This window comes from Callithrix jacchus, chromosome Y, assembly GCF_049354715.1.
Source record: "Callithrix jacchus isolate 240 chromosome Y, calJac240_pri, whole genome shotgun sequence".
NCBI classification, from domain to species: Eukaryota; Metazoa; Chordata; class Mammalia; order Primates; family Cebidae; genus Callithrix; species Callithrix jacchus.
Genome location: NC_133525.1, coordinates 4,084,338 through 4,108,495, shown reverse-complemented (window position 1 = coordinate 4,108,495; position 24,158 = coordinate 4,084,338). Strand labels below are relative to the sequence as shown.

The following is a 24,158-nucleotide window of genomic DNA, read 5'->3' as shown; positions in this document are numbered from 1 at the left end:
TTTTACTTGTATATGTGCATAGAGAAATAGCTGAATAATAATACTGGAAATTCTACTGGTATTTCAAATGGTTTGTTTTTGAGCACTCTTTGATTTACTTTTTAAAAGTACTTTTCTAAATGTTAAGGTGGATCATCCCAAGAAAAGCTGTCTTTTGGAGCAAAGTTGAAGCAGCATAAGGGAATAAAGAATGAAATAGTATTGCTCGTGTTTGGGGCACATGAGATATTGGAGCAAGTATTGAGGGCAATAATACTGTAAAGACAGAGAGCAGTTTGGGCAGATTTTGGTTCCTGGACTGTGCAATTTGTATTGCACGTGGTAGGAAAAGGAGCACTAGAGATGAGGGCAGGAGTATAAAGTGACTTGATCTTTTTTTTAAGAAGACAGATTGATACCAGTGTCAAGGTGTTTGGTGGGAAACCTTAGGAGAGAGAAATCAGTTATACTGTTGTTTGTTTCTGAGGTGGTTGCTGGTAAATGAGGTTTAACAACCAAGTTTTGAAAGGTGAGACAATTTAAATGAATGGAGAAGCACAAGCCATGGGCTTGCATTGTAAGACTGCTAAGCAAAAGAATACTAAAATTTTTATGATATTAATTTAGACAAAATGTATAGTCCAGAAGAAATTCAATAACCAATTTTTGTCCCCTCAACAAAACTGTAATTCATTTTCTGTGGAAGCAGAGAAGTCAAATAACATGACCAGCTAAAAATTAGGCTATGAGTTATAAAGACAGACATACTTCTCATTTCATCACCTCTTTCTTTTATATGTCATTGGGTTGTGTTATTATAGCAGGTTTTATTGGGTTGTTGGGACCTTTATTTCAACTACTTTATTTTATGCTCTTCCACTGACCTCTCCAGCTTTTTGTACTCAGTTTCCTTTTTGAATTCTTTCTTGCCCCTGCCTTAAATTATAATCTCACTGGTACTGTGTCTTTAGTTCACGATTTTCTTTACACTATAGATTCTCACTGCATAATCTCAAGTGTTTTTTAGGCAATATTTTGTTGATGGCTTCCAAATGGGTGTCCATCTTCAGCTTTCAGACTTGAATATTCTGTAGATTACTTCACATGTCATTCATTCCATCTTCTCATTTTATTCTTAAATATGACTCAACTCAAGCCTTATCCCCATTTCTACTACCTCTGTCCTAATTCAAGGTATCACATCCGTTGCCTAAATGTACTTGAAGCAGGGAACTTGATTGCTTGATCTTTTCAAATCTGCTTATTTACAAGGCCAGCAGGATACTTTGGCAAAAATGCTCATCTGACTCAGTGACTGCACTTTTAAAAGCAAAATTTATCGGATCTCTGATAAGAATTCCCAAGAATAGGATACCTTGGAGTCTATTTGGATATACAAGTTCATTCTGTAACTACAGATTCTGATTTTAATCAGGTTAAAAAAGTTGTTGTCTACCAGAATTAAGTTTGAGCCCCTCTGCCTGATTCATAAAGTCCTCCATGACCTGGTTTTGATTTAGCAGTTGGTCACATTTCCCACTATACTCTGACTTGCAGCAGTATTGAAGAATACTTTGTCTTACTGTCATGTCCCACTGCCTCTGCGCCTGCTGTGTCTTTTGTATAAAATGAGTGCCATTCTCTTTCAGTCTGCAAGAGTTACACCTTCAGTTGTTCCTGTGGCAGCTGTTAATTGCACTTTGCAACATTCACCAAACCATTTCTGACTCCCCAGCCTCTTTGACAGTAGTACTGTCTTATGGACACTTTGAGGATTTATAAAATACTATTATTTCACTGAATGGAAAAAGGAATCAATTTTAATGAAAATAATTTACACCAAGTTAACATTAAATATTGCACTAGAGAGTTCAAAATCATTTTATTTTTAACATATAAAGGAATTATAGGCCAGGCACAGTGGTCCAAGCCTCTAATCCCAGCACTTTGGGAGGCAAGAGGATCACTTGAGGTCAGTAGTTCGAGACCAGCCTGGCCAATATGGCAAAACCCCATCTCAACTAAAAATACAAAAATTAATAAGGTTGTAATGGCACATACCTATAATCCCAGCTACTCAGGAGGCTGAGGTAGGAGAAGGAATCACTTTAACTTGGGAGGTGGAGGTTGCAGTGAGCTGAGATAGCACCAGTGCTCCCCAGCCTGGACAACTAAGTGAGACTTATCTCAAAAAAAAAAGAAAGAAAGAAAGAAAGAAAATTAAATTTTTTTTGGTAAGTGACCGTTTAAATTTAAGAAATCAGCTAGTGTCTAAGTGACATTTTGGTTTTGAGCCAAAATGAGTATTAAAATGTGGTTTACAGATATATTAATATATCCAAATTAGACAAAAGAAAACCTTTTTCCCTCTTGTTTTTGGTTCTTACATCTTGTCTTTAAGTAGCTAAGTTTCAGTAGTTTTTAGTAGCCCAGTGTTTCAGGTTCTCATATCTTGTTATAAGTAGTTAGATTTATATTCATGTTTGTAACAAGGAAGGTTTTGAGATGCTGTTTGAAAGTAGTCCATAATTCCTAATAAAAAAACAAATTAGATTGTTATTATCCTTTTGGTTTTTAATGTTGGCTTTTCAAATACTAAATTTATTTTAACATAAGCTACTAGAGAGGTTTTCTTTTTTTCTTTTTGAGATAAGAGTCTTGCTCTGTCTCCAGGTGTCAGGCTGGAGTGCAGTGATGAGATCTCGGCTCACTGCAACCTCCACCTCCCAGGTTCAAGCAATTCTGCTGCCTCAACCTCTTGAGTAGCTGAGACTACAGGTGCACGCCACCATGCCCAGCTAATTTTTGCATTTTTTAATAGAGATGGGGTTTCACCATGTTGGTCAGAATGATCTCGATCTCTTGACCTTGTGATCCTGCTGCCTCAGCCTCTCAAAGTGCTGGGATTACAGGCATGAGCCACCACACCAGCCTAATAGAGAGTTTTGGTTAGACAAATGCAGTTTTGGATAGTTTGAAGAACAAGATACAGAATTTGCAAAAGTATGCAAAGATTTTAAAACTTAATTGTGAGTTTATAAGCCACTGTTAAAAGTTAAGACTAAGAGTTTAAAACTTAAAATAGTCAAAATTATCACCATTGCCTTTTCTTTATTTTTTTTTTCTGTAGGAAGGGAGGAAGGCAGGAAGGCAGGAAAGGAGGAAGGGAGAGAAGGAGGAAGGAAGGGAGGGAGGGAAGGAGGGAAGGAGGGAGGGAAGGGAAGCAAGGAAATCAGGCAGTGAGAGAGACATTGCAGACCTGGATCTAGAGGTCTACAAGTTGATTTCTTTTTTTTTTTTTTTTTTGAGAGAAGGAAAGAAAAAAGGAGTGAAGGAGAGGAAGAAAAAGAGGGAGAGAGGAGAGGAAGAAAAAGAGGGAGAGAGGAGAGAACGGAAATGTTGCTTTAAGGCAGAGGTTGCGGTGAGCCGAGATGGCGCCATTGCACTCCAGCCTGGGTAACAAGAGCAAAACTCCATCTCAAAAAAAAAAAAGAAAAATTTATTTATAATGGTCAATCAATATTTCATTTAAACCTATGAGTTGGTGTGATGTGGTATTGACAAGAACGTATATTTTGTGTATTTAAAGTGGAGAGCTCTATAAATATTAAGTTTACTTGTCTGGATCTGAGTTCAAGTGCTGGATATCCTTATTAATTTTCTGTCTCATTGAGTCTAAGTCTCTATGTATATGGGCGTTAGGATTGTTAGCTCTTATTGTTGCATTGATTTTTTTTACCTCTGTATCTTTGTTGTTTTAAAATCTATTTTATCAGATGCGAGAATTGCAACTCCTGCTTTTTATTTATTTATTTATTTATTTATTTTTGCTCTCCATTTGGTTGGTAAATCTTTCTCCATCCCTTTGTTTTGAGTCTTTGTGTATCCTTGCATGTGAAATGGGTCTGGATGTAGCATACCGTTGGGTTTTGGCTGTATCTTTTGATTGGGGGATTTAGTCGATTTAAACTTAGGATTATTGCCATTTGTTGTTAACTGGCTGTTTTATCCATTCGTTCATGTAAATTCTTCTTTATGCTGATGCTCTTTACTTTTTGGTATATTTTTAGAAAGGCTAATACTGGTTGTTTCTCTCTATGTGTAATGCTTCTTTCAGAAGCTCTTGTAAAGCAGGCCTGGTGGTAATAAAATCTCTGAGTAGTTGCTTGTTCATAAAAGATTTTATTTTTCCTTCAGTTGTGAAGCTTAGTTTGGCTGGATATGAAATTCTGGGCTGAAAGTTCTGTTCTTTAAGGATGTTGAATATTGGCCCCCACTCTCTTCTGGCTTGGAGAGTTTCTGCTGAGAGATCTGCTGTAAGTCTGATAGGCTTGCCTTTGTGGGTAACCTGACCTTTCTCTCTGGCTGCCCTTAGTATTTTCTCCTTCATTTCAACTGTGCTGAATCTAAGGAATAGTGCCTTGGGGTTGCTCTTCTTGAGGAATATCTTTGTGGCGTTCTCTGTATTACCTGGGGTTGAATATTGACCTCCTTTGCTAGGTTAGGAAAATTTTCTTGAATAATATCCTGAAGAATATTTTCCAGCTTGGATTCATTCTCTCCGTTGCATTCAGGTTCACCTGTCAAACGTAAATTTGGTCTTTTCACATAGTTCCACATTTCTTGGAGACTTTGCTCATTCCTTTTTATCCTTTTTTCTCTAATCTTGTCCTCTCGTTTTATTTCATTTAGTTGGACTTTGACATCTGATATTTTTTCTTCTGCTTGAACAATTCGAGTGTTTAAACCTGTGCATACTTCTCGGAGTTCCCGTATTCTTCACTTTCATTAATTCACTTATATTCCTCTCTAAGTTGTCTATTCTCATTAGGATTTCGTCAAACCTTTTTTCAAAGTTTTTAGTTTCTTTACATTGGGCTACAACATGTTCTTTTAACTCACAGAAGTTTCTTATTATCCATCTTCTGAAGCCTGATTCTGTTAATGGGATGTGCTTGTTCATCAAGCCTTGTTCCCTTGTTGATGAGGAACTGAGATCCTCTTTAGAGGGAGAGGCATTTTGATTTTGAGTATTCTCAGCCTTTTTATGCTGGTTACTTCACATCATCGTAAATTTATCCACCTGTTGTCTTTGTAATTACCAACTTTCAAATTAGGTCTCTGAGTGGAAGTCCAGGTTGTCAATTCCCAGGGCCGAAATATGAGCAACCCATTGCGCCGGCCAAAACAGCAGCATTAAGACTGATGGTGCTTTTCTGCCTAGGAATCTCCAGTCTGGTTTCCTTCTTGAGTCCGTAATAGGCGACTCTGCCTTCCCGGAGCTCCAAATTTCAGTCAGAAAAGGAACCAGTCCCGTTTACTCTGCACAAGAGCTGCCACGCCGAGGTGCCGGCCACAAGAGTTGTGCTGGCGATCGTGCAGCTCCTCCACTGGGAATCTTCTGCTCCGTGAACGACAAAAATTTGTCTGAAACTGTGGCGTCCTCTCATTCTCTGCGCTTTTCCTGGGAGCTGCAATCCTGAGATGTTAGCGATCAGCCAGCCATCTTGGATCCTTTTCCCGCCAACATTGCCTTTTCTAAGTAATACTCACTATAGTTGAGTTGTGAATGTATTTATCTGCTCTGCACTAATAGAAACCATCTTTGCCATACTGTTTTTGATTTTTAAGAAAAAATTATTATTGCCACTAACAATTTAAACTTACATCATTCTTCAAACGCCAGAGTTGATGGATGTTTATTGTGAATTGTATGGATGAAGATTTGAATTTGGACTTTGCCAGTTACTAGATTGTGGCCTTTGATGAATCATTGAACTTTTCTAAACTTCATTTGGCTTTACCATTAAATGTCAATAAAATTATAGCACTCTCTCATGGAGTTAATTAAGGCTATGAAGCAATGTTTTCACTAATCATTTGTTCACTTGTCTGCTTTTCCATTGAATTACCAATTTCTTGAGTCCATTACTTCTACTTTTTCTTTTGAGATAATCTTGCTCTTTTGCCCAGGCTGGAGTGCAGTGGTTCAATCTTGACTCATTGCAACCTCTGCCTCCTGGTTTCAAATTATTCTTGTGCCTCAGCCTCCCAAGAAGTTGGGATTACAGGCATGTGACACTATGCCCAGCTAATTTTTGTATTTTCAGTAGAAAAGAGGTCTTGCCATGTTGGTCAGGCTGGCCTTAAGCAATCCAAACACATCTGCTTCCCAAAGCACTGGGATTACAGGTGTAAGTCATTATGCTTGGCCTTGGATTCATTCCTTTTAAGCTTTGCATCCCAGAGTCTGATTTTTAGTTGTGAATTGTTGTTTAATTGAATTAAATATCCAGCCAAAAGGATAATGAAATACATTCAATGGAGGAATGACAAACAACAACAAAAAAAACTAAAATGGAAAAGGGGAAATAAAAAAGCTTGTTGGGGTCCTGCTCCTCTGTGGTTGGTCTCCTGCTGTGTCATATAGGCCAGCTGGGCCCAGAACAGAGAGAACATTACTCAGTGTTTCTCTAATGGACTGAAGATTGAAAAATCCAACTTTTGTGATAAATTAAATTGTACTGCTTGGTGTGTGTTAATTAGTCTGTGCCAGACTTTCAGGTAGTAGTTGATGCCCACAGTGGTGTGTAATGCAAGGTTACATTATATGGGAATCATATTTTTAGTATTCACTACAATCCAGAGGGTGTTTTTAAATATTTTTTTTTACTTTTATTAATTTTGGAGTCCCAAGCATAACATCACACTTGATTCCCTTACTGTGTAACACTTAAAAATTTGGTGTAGATTCCCTGAGTATACTGTTGGAAATCACATGTTCACTTTATTGGTAAGTAAGTATTCTTTTTTTTTTTTTATTTAATAAATAAACATGAAATAGGCTGCCTTAAGTCATTCATTTAAGAAGATACTTAAGAATATATCTTACTAGACTGGGTGCAATGGCTCATACCTGTAGTCCTAACACTTTGGGAGGCAGAGGCAGGTGGATCACCTTAGGTCAGGAGACCAGCCTGACCAACATGGAGAAATCCCATATCTGCTAAAAATTTAAAATTAACCAGGTGTAGTGGCGCATGCCTGTGATCCTAGCTACTCAGGAGACTGAGGCAGGAGAATCAGTTGAACCTGAGAGGCAGAAGTTGTGGTGAGCCAAGATGGTGCCATTGCACCCCATCCTGGGCAACAAGAGAGAAACTCTGTCTCAAAAAAAAAAAGTATCTGTCTTACTGTATTTGCCAGCAGTAGACCCAGACTCATTACTTCCACATATATAAGCTTGTGTGTGCGTGTGTGTGTGCGCGTGCGCATGTTATGTTTAAATAGATTAATATCAGCATTTACAACTGTCCATTTTTATTTGTTTTTTGTTGATTGATTGATTGAGACAGTTTCATTCTGTCATCCTGACTGGAATATAGTGGTGCAGTCTTGGCTCACTGCAGCCTCTGCCTCCTAGATTCAATGTCTGCCTCGGCCTTCTGAGTAGCTGCAACTTCAGGCGCATACCACCATGCCCAACTCATTTTTTTTGTATTTTTAGTAGAGACAGGTTTCATTATGTTGGCCAAGCTGGTTTCAAACTCCAGACTTCAGGTGATCTGCCTGCCTCAGCCCCGCAAAGTGCTGGGATTACAGGCATGAGCTACCACATCCAGCCAGAATTTACCTTTCTGACAACCATATTTTGATTTTTTAAAACTTAATGATTCTGATAGAAACAGATAGAACAATTTTATTCAGAAGTACTGAATGTTAGGTAATGCTAATAAAATATATTAGGACTAGTATGTACTGAACTTACAAGTAGGACATTATTTCTAAGATCTTCAAGAAGTAAACTGGGTGCAATGGCTATGTAATCGCAGCATTTCGTGAGCCTGAGGTTGGAGGATTGCTTGAACCCAAGAGTTGAAGGGAAAAAGAGCCAGGGAAAAATAGACCTTTCCTATAAAAAAAAAAAAAAAAAAAGCTGGGCATGGTGGCACACACCTGTCATCCCAGCTACTCAGTGAGGCTGAGGCAGGAGGATTGCTTGAACTCTGGAGGTCAAAAGTGCAGTGAACTGTAATTGCACCTCTATACTCTAGCGTGAGTGATAGAACGAGAAATGACCCCATTTCAAAAAATAAAACAGCATACTTATAATATTGTATGCTTTTACTTTATGATAAACAAAGATGGCATATGTCCTTTCGTAAGTTTTGTTAAGTTTTAAAGTGTCTGCTGTTATTGTTCATGATACATTTTCTGTCTTTTCAGTGGACGATGCTGGCAAAATAGAACATGATGGTTCCTCTGGAGTGACCATTGATGCGGAATCAGAAATGGATCCTTGTAAAGTGGATGGCACTTGCCCTGAAGTCATCAAGGTATACATTTTTAAAGCTGACCCTGGAGAAGATGACTTAGGTAAGAGGAAACCATCAGCATTTTATACATCCTCATTCAAATGTTTCAACAAAATGGTGTCAGAAAAGTAAACAGGTTACTCTTTTTTATTGATTTTTAAGATTTAGTTTAGATTATCTAGATTGGAAAATTTGAAATATTTTCCGAAGACAACTTTTAAGACATATTTCTTATTTAGTAATATAAAAATATTGTAGAACATGTGTAAGTGAAATATGTGAAAATGAACTCTCAAATAATTTTTGGAGCTTTCGTCTTCTCTGATAGGTGGAACTGTAGACATTGTGGAGAATGAGTCTGAGAATGATCATGGAGTTGAACTACTTGAACAGAGCAGCAGTGTTCGTGTTCCCAGGGAAAAGATGGTTTATATGACTGTCAACGACTCTCAACAAGAAGATGAAGATTTAAGTATGTGGCTATTTTTAAAATTTTACTTTAAGTTCTAGGATACATGTGCTTAATGTACAGATTTGGTTTTTTTGAATTTATTTTTATTTATTTTTTATTGCATTTTAGGTTTTGGAGTACATGTGAAGAACATGCAAGATAGTTGCATAGGTACATGTGGCAGTGTGATTTGCTTCCTTCCTCCCCTTCACCCACATCTGGCATTTCTCCCCATGCTATCCCTCCCCAACTCCCCCCACTGCTGTCACTCCCCTATTCCCCCCAATATACCCCAGTTTGTGGTGCTCCCCTCTGTGTCCATGTGTTCTCATTGTTCAACACCCGCCTATGAGTGAGAACATGCGGTATTTCATTTTCTGTTCTTGTGTCAGGTTGCTGAGAATGATGGTCTCCAGGTTCATCCATGTCCCATAAAGGACACGAACTCATCGTTTTTGATTGCTGCATAATATTCCATGGTGTTTATGTGCCACATTTTCCCTGTCCAGTCTATCATCAATGGGCATTTGGGTTGGTTCCAGGTCTTTGCTATTGTAAGCTGTGCTGCAGTGAACATTCATGTGCATGTGTTCTTATAGTAGAATAATTTATAGTCCTTTGGATATATACCCAGTAATGGGATAGCTGGATCAAATGGAATTTCTATTTCTAGGTCCTTGAGGAATCGCCACACTGTCTTCCACAATGGTTGAACTAATTTACACTCCCATCAGCAGTGTAAAAGTGTTCCTATTTCACCACATCCTCTCCAGCATCTGTTGTCTCCAGATTTTTTAATGATTGCCATTCTAATTGGCTTGAGATGTATCTCAGTGTAGTTTTGACTTGCATTTCTCTAATGACCAGTGATGATGTGCATTTTTTCATATGTTTGTTGGCCTCATGTATGTCTTCTTTTGTAAAGTGTCTGTACATATCTTTTGCCCATTTTTGAATGGGCTTGTTTGTCTTTTTCTTGTAAATCTGTTTGAGTTCTTTGTAAATTCTGGATATCAGTCCTTTGTAAGATGGGTAAACTGCAAAGATTTTTTCTTATTCTGTTGGTTGCCGATTCACTCTAGTGACTGTTTCTTTTGCCGTGCAGAAGCTGTGGAGTTTGATTAGGTCCCATTTGTCTATTTTGGCTGTTGTTGCCAATGCTTTTGGTGTTTTGGTCATGAAGTCCTTGCCTACTCCTATGCCCTGAATGGTTTTGCCTACATATTCTTCTAGGGTTTTTATGGTGTTAGGTCTTATGTTTAAGTCTTTAATCCATCTGGAGTTAATTTTAGTGTAAGGTGTCAGGAAGGGGTCCAGTTTCTGCTTTCTGCACATGGCTAGCCAGTTTTCCCAGCACCATTTACTAAACAGGGAATCCTTTCCCCATTGCTTGTTTTTGTCAGGTTTATCAAAGATTGTATGGTTGTAGATATGTTGTGTTGCCTCTGAATCCTCTGTTATGTTCCATTGGTCTATAGCTCTGTTTTGGTACCAGTACCATGCTGTTTTGATTACTGTAGCCTTGTAGTATAGTTTGAAGTCCGGTAGTGCGATGCCTCCTGCTGTGTTCTTTTTGCTTAGAATTGACTTGGGTATGCGGGCTCTCTTTTGGTTCCATATAAAGTTTAAGGTGGTTTTTTCCGGGTCTGTGAAAAATGTCATTGGTAGCTTGATGGGGATAACGTTGAATCTGTAAATTACTTTGGGCAGTATGGCCATTTTCATGATATTGATTGTTCCTAACCATGAACATGGAATGTTTCTCCATCTGTTTGTGTTCTCTCTTATTTAGTTGAGCAGTGGTTTGTAGTTCTCCTTGAAGTTGTATTCCTTGTTAGTTGTATTCCGAGGTATTTTATCCTCTTTGTAGCAATTGTGAATGGCAGTTTATTCTTGATTTGGTTCTAAGTCTGTTATTGGTTTATAGGAATGCTTGTGATTTTTTGCACATTGATTTTGTAACCTGAGACTTCGCTGAAGTGCTTACCAGTTTCAGGAGATTTTGGGCTGAGACGATACTATCATGTTGTCTGCAAATAGAGACAATTTGGCTTCCTCCTTTCCTATTTGAATACCCTTTATTTCTTTGTCTTGCCTGATTGTTCTGGCTAATGTACAGATATGTTACATAGATATACATATGCTATGGTGGTTTGCTGCACCTGTGAACCAATCATTCAGGTTTTTGGTTTTTTTGTGGGTTTTTGTTTTGTTTTGTTTTTTCTTTTGATATGAAGTCTTGCTGTGTCGCCCAGGCTGGAGTGCAGTGGCACAATCTCGACTCACTACAACCTCCACCTCCCAGGTTCAAGTGATTCTCCTGCCTCAACCTCCTGAGTTTTAGCTGGGACTACAGGCATGTGCCACCATGGCTGGCAATGTTTTGTATTTTTAGTAGAGTTGGGCTTTCACCCTGGTAGTACAGTCTCCATCTCCTGAGTTTGTGATCTGCCCACCTCTGCCTCCCAAAGTGTTGGGATTTATAGGCATGAGCCATTGCGCTTGGCCCATCATCTAGGATTTAAGCCCCACGTCCATTAGGTATTTGTCCTAACGTTCTCCCTTGTTTCTCTCCCCACCCCCAACAGGTCCCAGTGTGTGATGTTCCCCTCCCTGTGTTCATGTGTTCTCATTGTTTGACACCCACCTATGAGTGAGAATCTGCAGTTTGGTTTTCTCGTTCTCTGTTAGTTTGCTGAAGATGATGGTTTCCAGCTTCATACTTGTCTCTGCAAAGGACATGAACCCATTCTGTTTTATGGCTTCATAGTATTCCATGGTATATATGTGCCAGCATATGGCTTTTTTGTGGGGAGATGGTTTAATGTTTCTACAAGTTGGGTTTTGTTGTTGTTGTTTGTTTTTTTAGATGGAGTCTCACTCTGTTGCCAGGCTGGATGGCAATGGCACAATGTCAGCTTCCTGCAACCTCTGCTTCCAGTTTAAGTGATTATACTGCCTCAGCCTCCTGAGTAGCTAGGATTACAAGCGTGCAGCACCATGTGCAGATAATTTTTGTATTTTTAGTAGGGATGGCATTTCACTATGTTGGCCAGGCTGGTCTCGAACTCCTGACCTCAGGTGATCCACCAGCCTTGGCCTCCCTAAGAGCTGGGATTATAGACATGAGCCACCATGTCCTGACCAAGTTGTTGTTGTTGTTTAATGCAACCAGTATTTGAAAAAAGTAAGCAGCAGCACTGTTATGGACGATACTGTGTTGCCATATTCCAAGGAAAGATATGTATGTTTTGATTGTTGCTTTATAAACAAATTGTAGTGAAAGCCAAGAAACAGATGACTATCTCAACCAGTATCTATTTTTTCCTACTAATGCATTTTTTTCTGTGTGATCTCTGTAAACCCAGTCACAAATATTTTAAATTTATTTTCTGCTTAGACGTTGCTGAAATTGCTGATGAAGTTTATATGGAAGTGATTGTAGGAGAAGAGGATGCTCCTGCTACTGTAGCAGCAGCTGCTATGCATGAACAGCAAATTGATGAGGACGAAATGAAAACCTTTGTGCCAATTGCATGGGCAGCAGCTTATGGTAAGTTACATAGTAGCTAGAAGGATTGAATGTTTTTGAACATTAATTAACTGTTGAAAATGGTTTCTGTGTCTTAGAGTTTCAGGATTTGAGCAAATGTAGAGAAAGATTACATAGTCTCCCTGTTGCCTTTAATTTTAATATGAACTTTTTTCGTGACTTTATTATGTAAGAAGCCAGGAGCTTTTTTTTTTTTTTTTTTTTTTTTTTTGAGAAGGAGTTTCGCTCTTGTTACCCAGGCTGGAGTGCAATGGTGCGATCTCGGCTCACGGCAACCTCAGCCTCCTGGGTTCAGGCAATTCTCCTGCCTCAGCCTCCCGAGTAGCTGGGATTACAGGCATGTGCCACCGTGCCCAGCTAATTTTTTGTATTTTTAGTAGAGACGGGGTTTCACCATGTTGACCAGGATGGTCTCCATCTCTTGACCTCGTGATCCACCCGCCTCAGCCTCCCAAAGTGCTGGGATTACAGGCTTGAGAAGTCAGGAGCTTTCAATCTCACATTTTAAATCTTGGTTTATATGTGACTCATAACTTTACAATTTTGGGAGATAAGAAGGGAGTCCCATAGAGCAACATCCTGCTTGATACAGAAGCTAGGTACTAACCATGGTCTTGCCATAAATATTTCCATAAAACCCATTATCTAAAATTGCAGGCCGAGTGTATTGGCTCAGGCCTGTAAACCCAGCACTTTGGCAGTCTGAGGCAGGTGCATCACCCGAGGTCAGGAGTTTAAGATCAGCCTGGCCAACATGGCAAAACCCCCTCACTACTAAAAACAAAACAAAAAAAAAATGAGCTGGGCATGGTGCTGTGGTCCTGTAATCTCAGCTGTTCAGGATGCCGAGGCAGGAGATTGCTTGAAACCAAGATGGGGACGTTGCAGTAAGCCAAGTGTGTACCACTGTACTCCAGCCTGGGTAAGAGAGCAAGACTCTTATCTCAAAAAAATAAATGAATAAAAATAAAAAATAAAATAAAATAGGGAATTTCTGTCATTCATGTCAGGATTTCTCATTGTTAATAAATAATTCCAAATCTTTAGAATTTATAATGCTGTGTAATTTTGTGTTTTAATGCACATTGTTAGGTAATAATTCTGATGGAATTGAAAACCGGAATGGCAGTGCAAGTGCTGTCTTGCATGTAGATGAGTCTGTTGGCCTCAGCAGACTGACTAAACAAAAACCAAAGAAAAAGAGAAGATCTGATGCCAGGCAGTACCAAACAGGTGAGGGTTCATGAGTTCCATGGTGCAGTGTGCTCTGAGAGCCGTCAGAAGAAACTATAGTATTATGTATCCACAGGGGTGTTTTAATGACCGAACTTTAAGCTGCTAGGCCACATGTATTTTTGTGTATTTTATTTGAAAAAAGAATTTCAGAATTCTTCAATATTCAAGAATGATTTCCTTGGATAAAAAGAAACTGGTGTGCATCAAACATTCAGGAAAAAGAATTAAAATCCTCTGGTGATTTTAGTGGAAAGGAAAATACATTTTTAAAATGTTAGCTAATTTTAAGTGAACAAAATTACATGGATCAACTGATGGCAGCATCAAACAGGCATAATTTACAGTGCAGCAGGATAAGTTACTTAGGTTATTTATAGGACAGATTATTTTTCTGTGTTGTTTTGCGTCTTTGCATATTAAAATTTATTTATAGGCATAGTTAAGCCTATAACTATTAGTTAGCATAAATTTGGCTTGGAGTCACCAAAGCAGAAATGTTGGACTTCATTTTTATGAGTTATTTCCTACACATTTCTAAACTGATGTAGCTTTGTCACTGCTTGATTGATGTTTTTTAAACTGGAAGGGGTAAAATTAGTTTATACTGAATCATACCAGTTTCTCTTAATTAGTACATTACTAACATTGAAAAGAAGTAAAAGGAATGTTAATAACTTAGGAGTATTTGCATAGTTACGTTCAGAACACAAGCTTTAAATTAGTGAGGCAACTAGAAGTTTGATTTAAGCACTCATACTCCTTTATTTTCCTTTGTTAGCAATAATTATTGGCCCTGATGGCCATCCTTTGACTGTTTATCCTTGTATGATTTGTGGGAAGAAGTTTAAGTCGAGGGGTTTTTTGAAAAGACACATGAAAAACCATCCCGAACATCTTGCCAAGAAGAAGTACCACTGTACTGACTGTGATTACACTACCAACAAGAAGATAAGTTTACACAACCACCTGGAAAGCCACAAACTGACCAGCAAGGCAGAGAAGACCATTGAATGTGTTGAGTGTGGGAAGCATTTTTCTCATGCAGGGGCTTTGTTTACTCACAAAATGGTGCACAAAGAAAAGGGAGCCAACAAAATGCACAAGTGTAAATTCTGTGAATATGAGACAGCTGAACAAGGGTTATTGAATCGCCACCTCTTGGCAGTCCACAGCAAGAACTTTCCTCATATTTGTGTGGAGTGTGGTAAAGGTTTCCGTCACCCATCAGAACTCAAAAAGCACATGCGAATCCATACCGGGGAGAAGCCATACCAATGCCAATACTGCGAATATAGGTCTGCAGACTCTTCTAACTTGAAAACACATATAAAAACAAAGCATAGTAAAGAGATGCCATTCAAGTGTGACATTTGTCTTCTGACTTTCTCAGATACCAAAGAAGTGCAGCAACATACCCTTGTCCACCAAGAAAGCAGAACACACCAGTGTTTGCATTGTGACCACAAGAGTTCAAACTCAAGTGATTTGAAACGACATGTAATTTCAGTTCATACAAAAGACTATCCTCATAAGTGTGAGATGTGTGATAAAGGCTTTCACAGGCCTTCAGAACTGAAGAAACATGTGGCTGTCCACAAAGGTAAAAAAATGCACCAATGTAGACATTGTGACTTTAAGATTGCAGACCCATTTGTTTTAAGTCGCCATATTCTCTCAGTTCACACAAAGGATCTTCCATTTAGATGTAAGAGATGTAGAAAGGGATTTAATCAACAGAATGAGCTTAAAAAGCATATGAAGACACACAGTGGCAGGAAAGTGTATCAGTGTGAGTACTGTGAGTATAACACTACAGATGCCTCAGGCTTTAAACGGCATGTTATTTCTATTCATACAAAAGACTATCCTCATCGGTGTGAGTACTGCAAGAAGGGCTTCCGAAGACCTTCAGAAAAGAACCAGCACATAATGCGACATCATAAAGAAGTTGGCCTACCCTAACAATATGTCTAAAAACTTGCAAAGCTGTTGGCTTTGAAGCAGAAAATTCATTTTTTAAAGCAAGTCTTGTTCACATCCATTACTATACATTGATTTATGCTGTGTAAAAATAGAGTTATTGCTTCTAGTCCACTTTTCTTTAAATTTTATTCAATAGGGTGTCCAGAATACTATTCAGTTTCTTTAATAGATGAGGAAAAGTAGCAACAATCAAGTTGCTTTTAATGACATAATTTGAGATTCTATACTCAATTTTCAGTCTTAGCAGCTTTACTGTTTATTTACATATTTATTGATGTTGATGGTACTTTCTAAGACAAAATCAGATTGGAAACTATAAAAGTGACATTTTGACCCATTTCTTCCCACACACTTGTCACATTGGAGACATCTGCTAGCATAAATGGGAGATTTTACTGTCAAGTCTAATTATCAAAACATGGAAATAAATTGCTTAATATTTTTAGATTACATGACCATGAAATTTTACATTTCACCTTCTAGCATTGATTAATATAGGATATGGACAATGTTTATATTTAAATCTCATTTTGTTTGGCAGGCAAAATGTACTTTTCTTGGCTTTCTTATTAATATTGTTTACATCTTTTGTCAGCACAGCAAACTTTTAGAAAGTATTATTGAAAAGTTTTACTTATTTTTGTCCTTTATTTTCTATTTGTACTGTTTTGTCTTGCATTGTGTTCTAACACATGAAACTGCAGACTGAATTTTGGAGTCTTTTAGAGGTAAATTGTGGACTCAGGATTTTTTAAAACTTGGTGTGTAACTCTAACTCTTGTATGTGCAGCTTTGTTGTGTATCACATATTTACACACACAACCACAAACTTTAAACCTTAGGATGAAAATTTATAATATCCCGAAATATCAAGGGATGTATGAGACTATTCTGTAACTTGCTTTTCAGAGTTATTAAAGTTCAGATGGAGAATTAAAAGGAAAAGAAGTACATTAGAAAGGTGAAAATCTTCTCTTCGAATAATCTTTGATAAATAAAAATGGAATTAAATGTATCTAGAAAGATTGTTTTCATAAGACTTCAGCTTCATATTATAAATTTTTCCAGAAAGCTATTTCAGACATAGGTTTCTCAGTTTTTTCTAAGAATCCTGTGAAGGAACTCTGTCTTTGCAAAGTAAGGAGGACTAAGGGAAAGCGATGGTACCATGTAACAGAATGAGAGCTAATTCCAAACTAGCAAGTATGTCCTGCTTTTTAAATTTTACATCCAGTAAAGTTTAAAAAAGACAACAGTCAAATTAGTTTTGATTAGAAGAAAAAAGTACATGATGAAAATCCACAGCCTTATTTTTGGAATATATATCACTTTTCAAATTTTATTGTTTATTCGAGCATTGACATATTTTAAGCAGTTAATAACTTGTATGTATGGATATAACACAAAATGAATTCATATAATTGAAAAGAATTTGATTACTAGGAGTTTTGGAGAACGGAAAATACATTTTTAGTTACCGTAAGTTGGCCGTTAGTACATATGTATTTGGAATATTTTAGGGGATTAGAATTTTTTTAACCCACATTACAGCTACTTTCTGGCCTTAGTATGGTGGTGCTTCATTCAGCTTTTGCTGTCACGTTTTTCTTTTCACCTTTTAGTGTACCACCAATTCAAAAAATATTTATAGGATTAGGAAATATAAATATTTGGTGATTGACAGCGTCTGAAATGTTAATTTGATCTAGTTCTAAAGTGCTTTAGTTATATTTAAATTTAAGCCTGGTACCAACCAAAACCGTGTCATGTATTTTGAAAACCTGTTTGGCCTTGTTAGCCCTCATACATGTCTCTACCTGATTTTTACTACCCTTCATTATCCTGTTCTTGAAAACTTCAGTTTCTGTTTGAAAATCCCTAAGTGTCTTCCAATTTGTTTTCTCCCTGAAGTAATATAAAAAGAAGTATTTAAGTGGAAGTTAAAGAGTTTTCAAACATTCTTTAAGACAAATAGTTAGCTATTTATATTTTTAAAATAAACAAAAAGCTAAAAAACACTTTACATACTTCATATTTTTCACATAGTCTGGAGTCATACACAGTTATTTTGTTTTTAACCAAAGTATTGAAACCTTTTAAAGGTAATTAAGCATTTGGTCAAGTAAATATGATAGAACATTTGTATAAAGAAAGAAATGAAATTGTGCTTAATGTTATTTAGTGTTATTAGTTGCACGCTGGCTTTAATTCTTAATTTGATTAGCAAAGCTAAAAAGTGGATGTTGAAGTTGAAAGTTTTAAAGAGGTACAAAATCTTACAAGGACATAAATTATTGTTTGGTTGAAAAATAGCCTATTAAATATTGTATGTAACTTCCTCTGTACACACTGTAAAATACTATGAAGAATTCATATAGGAAGTATGATACTATTGTAAATGTGTACTTGAGAATAATATGCAAAAATAAAAATGAGAATATTTTGCTGTTAATAAACGTTTAGTTGTATATAATACCAATACTCTTTTTATTTTAAAACATGCAGTTTTAATATACATAAAATGTAGTGAACTATTTTTCTTTCATCAGTTAGTTCATTCTATACATCAGTGGAATGCAAAATGCTTTTTACATAAATATTGGTAATCTTATGAATTTATAAGTAGTATTTCAGAGTAGTTGTGCCAAGTGATGAGTCCTTTATCAGTGTGTTCTTAAAACTGAACTTTTCATTTTTTTCTTCATGAAAGGTGGTTTTATTAGCATGACACTTGCTGAGATAAATTTTCCTTCCATAAAGTTTTGGTATTTTTTTTTTTTTTTTTTTTTTTGAGACGGAGGCTTGCTCTGTAGCCGGGCTGGAATGCAGTGGCACAATCATGGCCCACTGCAACCTCCACCTCCTGGGTTCAAGTGATTCTTCTGCCTCAGCCTCCCCAGTAGCTGGGACCACAGGCATTTGCCACCACACTCAGCTAATTTTTGGATTTTTAGTAGAGACGGGGTTTCACCATGTTGGCCAGTATGGTCTCAATCTCTTGACATCATGATCTGCCCATCTCCGCCTTCCAAAGTGCTGGGATTACAGGCATGAGCTGCCACACCCAGCCTGTTTTTGTTTTAACAATACAGTCTCACTCTGTTGCTCAGGCTGGAGTGCACCAGTTTGATCTCCCGCTCACTGCAGCCTTCAGTTCTTAGGCTCAAGCAATCCTCTGCAGTTGCTGGGATTACTGCAGAGGCATGTACCATCATGCCTGGCTAATTATTAATTTTTTTATTCTTTAGATTCTGGGGTACATGTGCAGATCATGCAAGATTGTTGCATAGGTACATTCATGGCAAGGTGATTTGCTGCCTCCATCTTCCCATCACCTCTATCTGACATTTCTCCCCACATCCTCCCTCCCACAATCCCTCCCCTAGCTCCCCACAATTGACCCCAGTGTGTGATGCTCCTCTCTGTTTCCACATGTTCTTATTGTTAAACACCCACCTATGAGAAGATGAGGCGTTTGATTTTCTGTTCTTGTGTCAGTTTGCTGAGAATGATTTTTATAGAGATAGGGTTAGGTCTCATTATGTTGCTCAGGGTGGTCTCAAACCTCTGAGTTCAGAGTCCTTCCACCTCAGCCTCCCAAAATGGTGCAATTAAAGGTATAAGCAGTTTTTAAAGGGAACTTACTCCACAGCAAAAGAAACTGCCCTAGTTACACATTTATGTGTTACTCTTTTGTATTCAGTTTGGAGATCTTTAGTATACACAAATATACTGTGGGATGGTTATTATGGCAAAAATTAAAAGTTTGGTAGAAGTTAACCAGGAGTCAAAACAAACAGATAACAGCAAAGAAGAATGTTTGTGGAAGTAAAATTCAAATGATTAAAGTCAGTATCTTAAATCATGTTTAGCACATTCATACAGTTATGTTTCCATCACCTCTCTTTAGTTGTAAAATATCTTTGATAAATATTCTACAGTTCTTTATACTCTATAGGAACATGTGTTTGGTAGTTCAAACAGTAAATAATTCAAACAACTAAAATGTTAAATATATATATATATACACACACACACACACACACACACGTGTATATATATATATATGGTGAATGTCACTGGCAGAGCCGTAAGCCAGACAAGAGCATGGCATCTGAATAACTTAGTTATATTAGAAAACCAAAAAACACATTGATCAGGCTTTTGATTCCACCTAAGATAATTTACTGACTGGTTTTTCTGGCAGTGTCAATTATTATTTTTTAATATTTCAGAAATTCTAAGATTTTTGTAAAGAAAAGCATTATGGCCAGTATCTTAATACATGATATTTCAGAGCAGTGGTTTTTGAAACTGTGCCAGGTCACCATCATCATTACTGGAATCTTGTTAGATTTATAAAATCTTAGGCTCACCAGAGACCTAACTACATAAAAAATTGTACATAGACAATAGTGCTCTGATTGATTTTATTGTGGAAAAAACTCCACCTTTTTTTTCCCTGTTTTAACCATTTGAAGTGTATACAATTTAATGAATACAATGTAAAAAATATTTACATTGTTGTGAATGTTTCTTAACTGCAAATTTGAAACAGTGTTCATTAAACAACTTTCTCCACTGTGCTATTGGCCCTGATAACCATCATTTTAGTTTGTTTCTATGAATTTGACTACTTCATTAGAATCACACAGTATTTGTCACTTTGTGACTGGCTTATTTCACTTAGTATCCTTGCCTCCTTAATTTTAGAGGAAAAGTTTTCAGCCTCTCACCTCCAAGTAAGATGTTAGATGTGGGCTTTTAAAAATTTCTGGTCAGTCACTGTGGCTCATGCCTGTAATCCCAGCATTTTGGGATGCCAAGGCAGGTGGATCACCTGAGGTCAGAAGTTTGAGACCAGTCTGGTCAATATGTGAGACGCTATCTCTACTAAAAATACAAAAATAATGGCATGGTGGCTGGTGCCTGTATTCCAGCTACTTGGGAGGCTAAGGCAGAAGAATCACTTGAACCCAAGAGGCAGAGGCTGCAGTAAGCTAGGACCATGCCACTTTCTTCCACCCTGAGTGAAAGAGCAAGACTCCCTCTCAAAATAAGTAAATAAATAAATAAAAAATAAATAAATAAAATTGCCCTTAGTATGTTGAGGCATCTTCCTTCTTCAAGTTGTGATTTTATAATGGAAAGGTATGGAACATTGTCACATGCTTTTTAAATGTAAATTGAATGGTCGTGTAGCTTTTGTCTTTGGTTATGGTGTATAATCCCCCTTTTTTTCCTTCTTGAGATGGAATTTTTTCTTTGTTGTGCAGACTGGAGTGTAATGGCTTGATCTTGGCTCAGTCCAACCTCCTGCTCATAGATTGAAGCGATCCTCCTGCCTCAGCCTTCGGAGTTGCTGGGATTACAGACAACTGCCGCCACTCACAGCTAACTTTTGTATTTTCAGTAGCAATAAGGTGTAACCATGTTGGCCAGGCTGGTCTGGAACTCTTAACAGCAGGTGATCCACCCATTCTCGGCTGCCCAAAGTGTTAGGATTACGGGCATAAGCCACCACACCTGACCTATAGAATTCTTCAAAGTGCTGTTAAATTCAACCTGCTGGTATTTTACTGAGAATTTTTGCTTAGATTTTCATTAGGAATATTGGTCTGTGATTTTCTGTCTTTACGTTGTTTTTTTCAATTAATTTTTTGGGGGCATAGTATCTTTCTCTGTTGCCCACGGTGTAGGGCAGTGGTGTAGTTGAAGCTGATTGTAACTTTGAACCCCTGTCTTCAAACAGTCCTGTCTTAGCCTTCCAAATAGCTGGGATTGCCAGTGGACTGGCACTATGCCTAACAAACGTTTCAAATTCTTTTGTAGACGCATGGTTTCCTAAGTTGCCTAGACCTGTCACAAACTTCTGGACAAGCAATTCCTGTCTTAACCTCCCAAAATGCTGGGATTGTAGGTATAAGTCACCATACCTAGCCTTGTGTATGTCTTCTATCTGGTTTTGATAGCAGTGTATTGCTGGCATCTTCATATGAATTTCAGAGTGCTTCCTCCTTTAGGATTAGTGTTATTTCCTTCTAATTTAAAAAAATTTTTCATTTTTACCTTAAATTCAGCCATATGTGTACAGCTTTACTATAAGAATATTTGTGTAGTGTTGCGGTTTGGGCTTCTATCAGCCACATAATGAAGATAATACCCAGTAGGACGTTTCTCAGCCCTTGCCCCACTCCTTTAGTCCCTTCTTTTGGAGATCTCGGTTATGTGCTCTTTCCACCTTTATGCTCATATTAACCCAAGATTTTACTCCCACTTGTGAGAACATGTGACATCTGGTTTTCTGTTTCTGTGTTAGTTTCCTAAGATAATGGCCTCCAACTGCAACCACATTGCTACAAAGGATGTGATTTTATTCTTTTTATTTTTCTTCTTTTTTTAATTGCATTTTAGGTTTTGGGGTACATGTGAAGAACATGCAAGATTGTTGCATAGGTGCACACATGGCAATGTGGTTTGCTGCCTTCCTCCCCATCACCTATATCTGGCATTTCTCCCCATGCTATCTCTCCCCAACTCTCCACCACCTGCTGTCCAATTTTATTCTTTATTGTGACTGCATAAAATTCTTTTTAAATGTTTGATTGAATTCTCCAGTGAAGCCATCTCATTGTGGGCTGTTCTTTGGTCAGAGAATGTTTATTTCTGATTCAGTCTTACTAGTTACTGATTTGTTCAGATTTTCATATTTTCCCCTTCCTATTTTACTCATAGTGGGTTGTGTGTTTCTAAAAAGGTATTTGTTTCTTCTGTTTTTGTTTTCGTTTGTTTGTTTGTTTTTGTTTTTTTGAGACAGAATCTCACTCTGTCACCCAGGCTGAAGTACAGTAGCACTATTTCTGCTCACTGCAATCTCTGCCTCCCAGACTCAAGTGATTCTTTTGTCTCAGCCTCCCAAGTAACAAGGATTACAGGCATGCATCACCACATCTGGGTAATTTTTTGTATTTTTAGTAGAGATGAGATTGCACCATGTTTGCCAGACTGGTTTCGAACTGACCCCAGGTGATCCACCCACTTTGGCCTCCCAAAGTGCTAGGATTACACGTGTAAGCCATCACGCCCAGCCCATTCCTTCTGATTTATTCAATTCCTTGGTGTACTTTTTATTCATTGTATTCTCTTTATTCCTTTTCATTTCTGTGGCATCATTTTTAATTACTCTTCTTTCATTTGTCACTTCAATTATTTAAGTCTTTTTCTGTTTTAGTTAATGTAGGCAAAGTATGCCAGTGTTACTCATCTTTTCAAAGAGTATATTCAGTTTTGTTGATTTTTCTATTTTTAAACTTATGTTTAAATAACATATGATAGTTGTACATATTCTAGAGTACATGTGGTATAGTTTCTACATATTTTGGAGTACCTGTGAAATTGTTAGGTAGTTTTAGGTTTTTCTTCTTTTTTTTTTTGATGTATGTATTTACAGCTGTAAATTTAACTCTCTGCAGCTACTTAATTGTATCTCGTGTGTCCCATATATTTTGCTTTCATTTTCATGTATGTCAAGGTAGTTTCCCTTGTAAGTTCTTTTGACTCGTTGGTTATGTGGTTTTGTTTTTGTATATTGGCTTTTGCCCTGTTGTCTAGGCTGACCTCCAACTCCAGGGCTCAAGAGCTCTTCCTTCCAAATCAGCCTCCCAAGTAGCTGGGACTACAGGTGAGTGCTATAGTGCCAGGCTTTCTATTGGTTAACAGTACGTTGCTTGGTTTCCACACATTTGTGAATTTTCCTTTGCTCTTCATTTTCAGTGCATCCCGTTGTGCTCAGAAAACACACTTTGTATAATTTCTCATTTAAAATTTGTTAAAACTTGTTTTGTGGCCAAACATAAGGTCTATTCTAGAGAATGTTCAATGTGCACTCAGAATAATGTATATTCCACTGTAGTTGTGTGGAATGTTCTCTACGTATCTGTTATATCCAATTGGTGTATGGCATTTTACCAGTCCTTTTTCCTCATTAATTTTCTATTTGATTTTTAGATCCAGTATTGAAAATAAACTAATTATGCCTCCTTCATTATTGTCTTTGTTTCTTTTTAATTCTGTCAACATTTGTATCATACAGGTAAGAGGTCTGATACTTACTTTTAACTTTTATGTTAAGCTCATATGCACATTTGTTACCTAGGTAGACTAATTTCACAGGGGTTTGTTGTACAGATTATTTTGTCATGTAGGCATTAAGCCTAGTACCCATTAGTTGTATTTCCTGATCCTTTCCTTTCTCCCATCCTGTATCCTCTGTTAGGCCCCAGTGTCTACTATTCTTCTCTATGTGTTTTTATGTTTTTATCATTTAGCTCCCACTTATAAGTGAAAACATGCAGTACTTGGTTTTCTGTTTCTGTGTTAGTTAGCAAAGTATGATGGCCTCCATCTTCATCCATGATCCTGCAGAGGACATGATCTTGTTCTTTTTTATGGCTGCATAGTATTCCATGGTGTGTATATACCACATTTTCTTTATTCAGTATACTATTGATGGACTCTTAGGTTGATTCCATATGTTGACTATTGTGGAAAATGCTGCAATGAACACACACATGCTTGTGTCTTTATGATGGAATTATTTATATTCTTTAGGGTATATACCCAGAAATGAGACTGCTGGGTC

General features: G+C 37.4%; 1 protein-coding gene across 16 annotated transcripts in view; it reads left to right on the top strand.

The window, feature by feature from the left end:
• Positions 1–23,561, top strand: part of ZFY (zinc finger protein Y-linked) — a 65,197-nt gene extending 41,636 nt beyond the window's left edge. For 7 of the 16 annotated variants that reach the window (XM_078364470.1, XM_035289926.2, XM_035289927.2 and 4 more), the window contains 6 exons: positions 8,206–8,355; positions 8,623–8,766; positions 8,875–8,916; positions 12,146–12,298; positions 13,391–13,531; positions 14,313–17,990. In XM_078364470.1, the coding sequence (XP_078220596.1) occupies positions 8,206–8,355; positions 8,623–8,766; positions 8,875–8,916; positions 12,146–12,298; positions 13,391–13,531; positions 14,313–15,496 (1,814 nt within the window). In that variant the 3' untranslated portion in view covers positions 15,497–17,990. Of the gene's footprint in view, positions 1–3,187; positions 5,522–8,205; positions 8,356–8,622; positions 8,767–8,874; positions 8,917–12,145; positions 12,299–13,390; positions 13,532–14,312; positions 17,991–20,793 lie in introns of those variants that run through there. The other 9 variants (XM_035289933.2, XM_035289934.2, XM_035289931.2 and 6 more) reach the window with 6 other exon arrangements.
• The last annotated feature ends 597 nt before the right edge of the window (positions 23,562–24,158 follow it).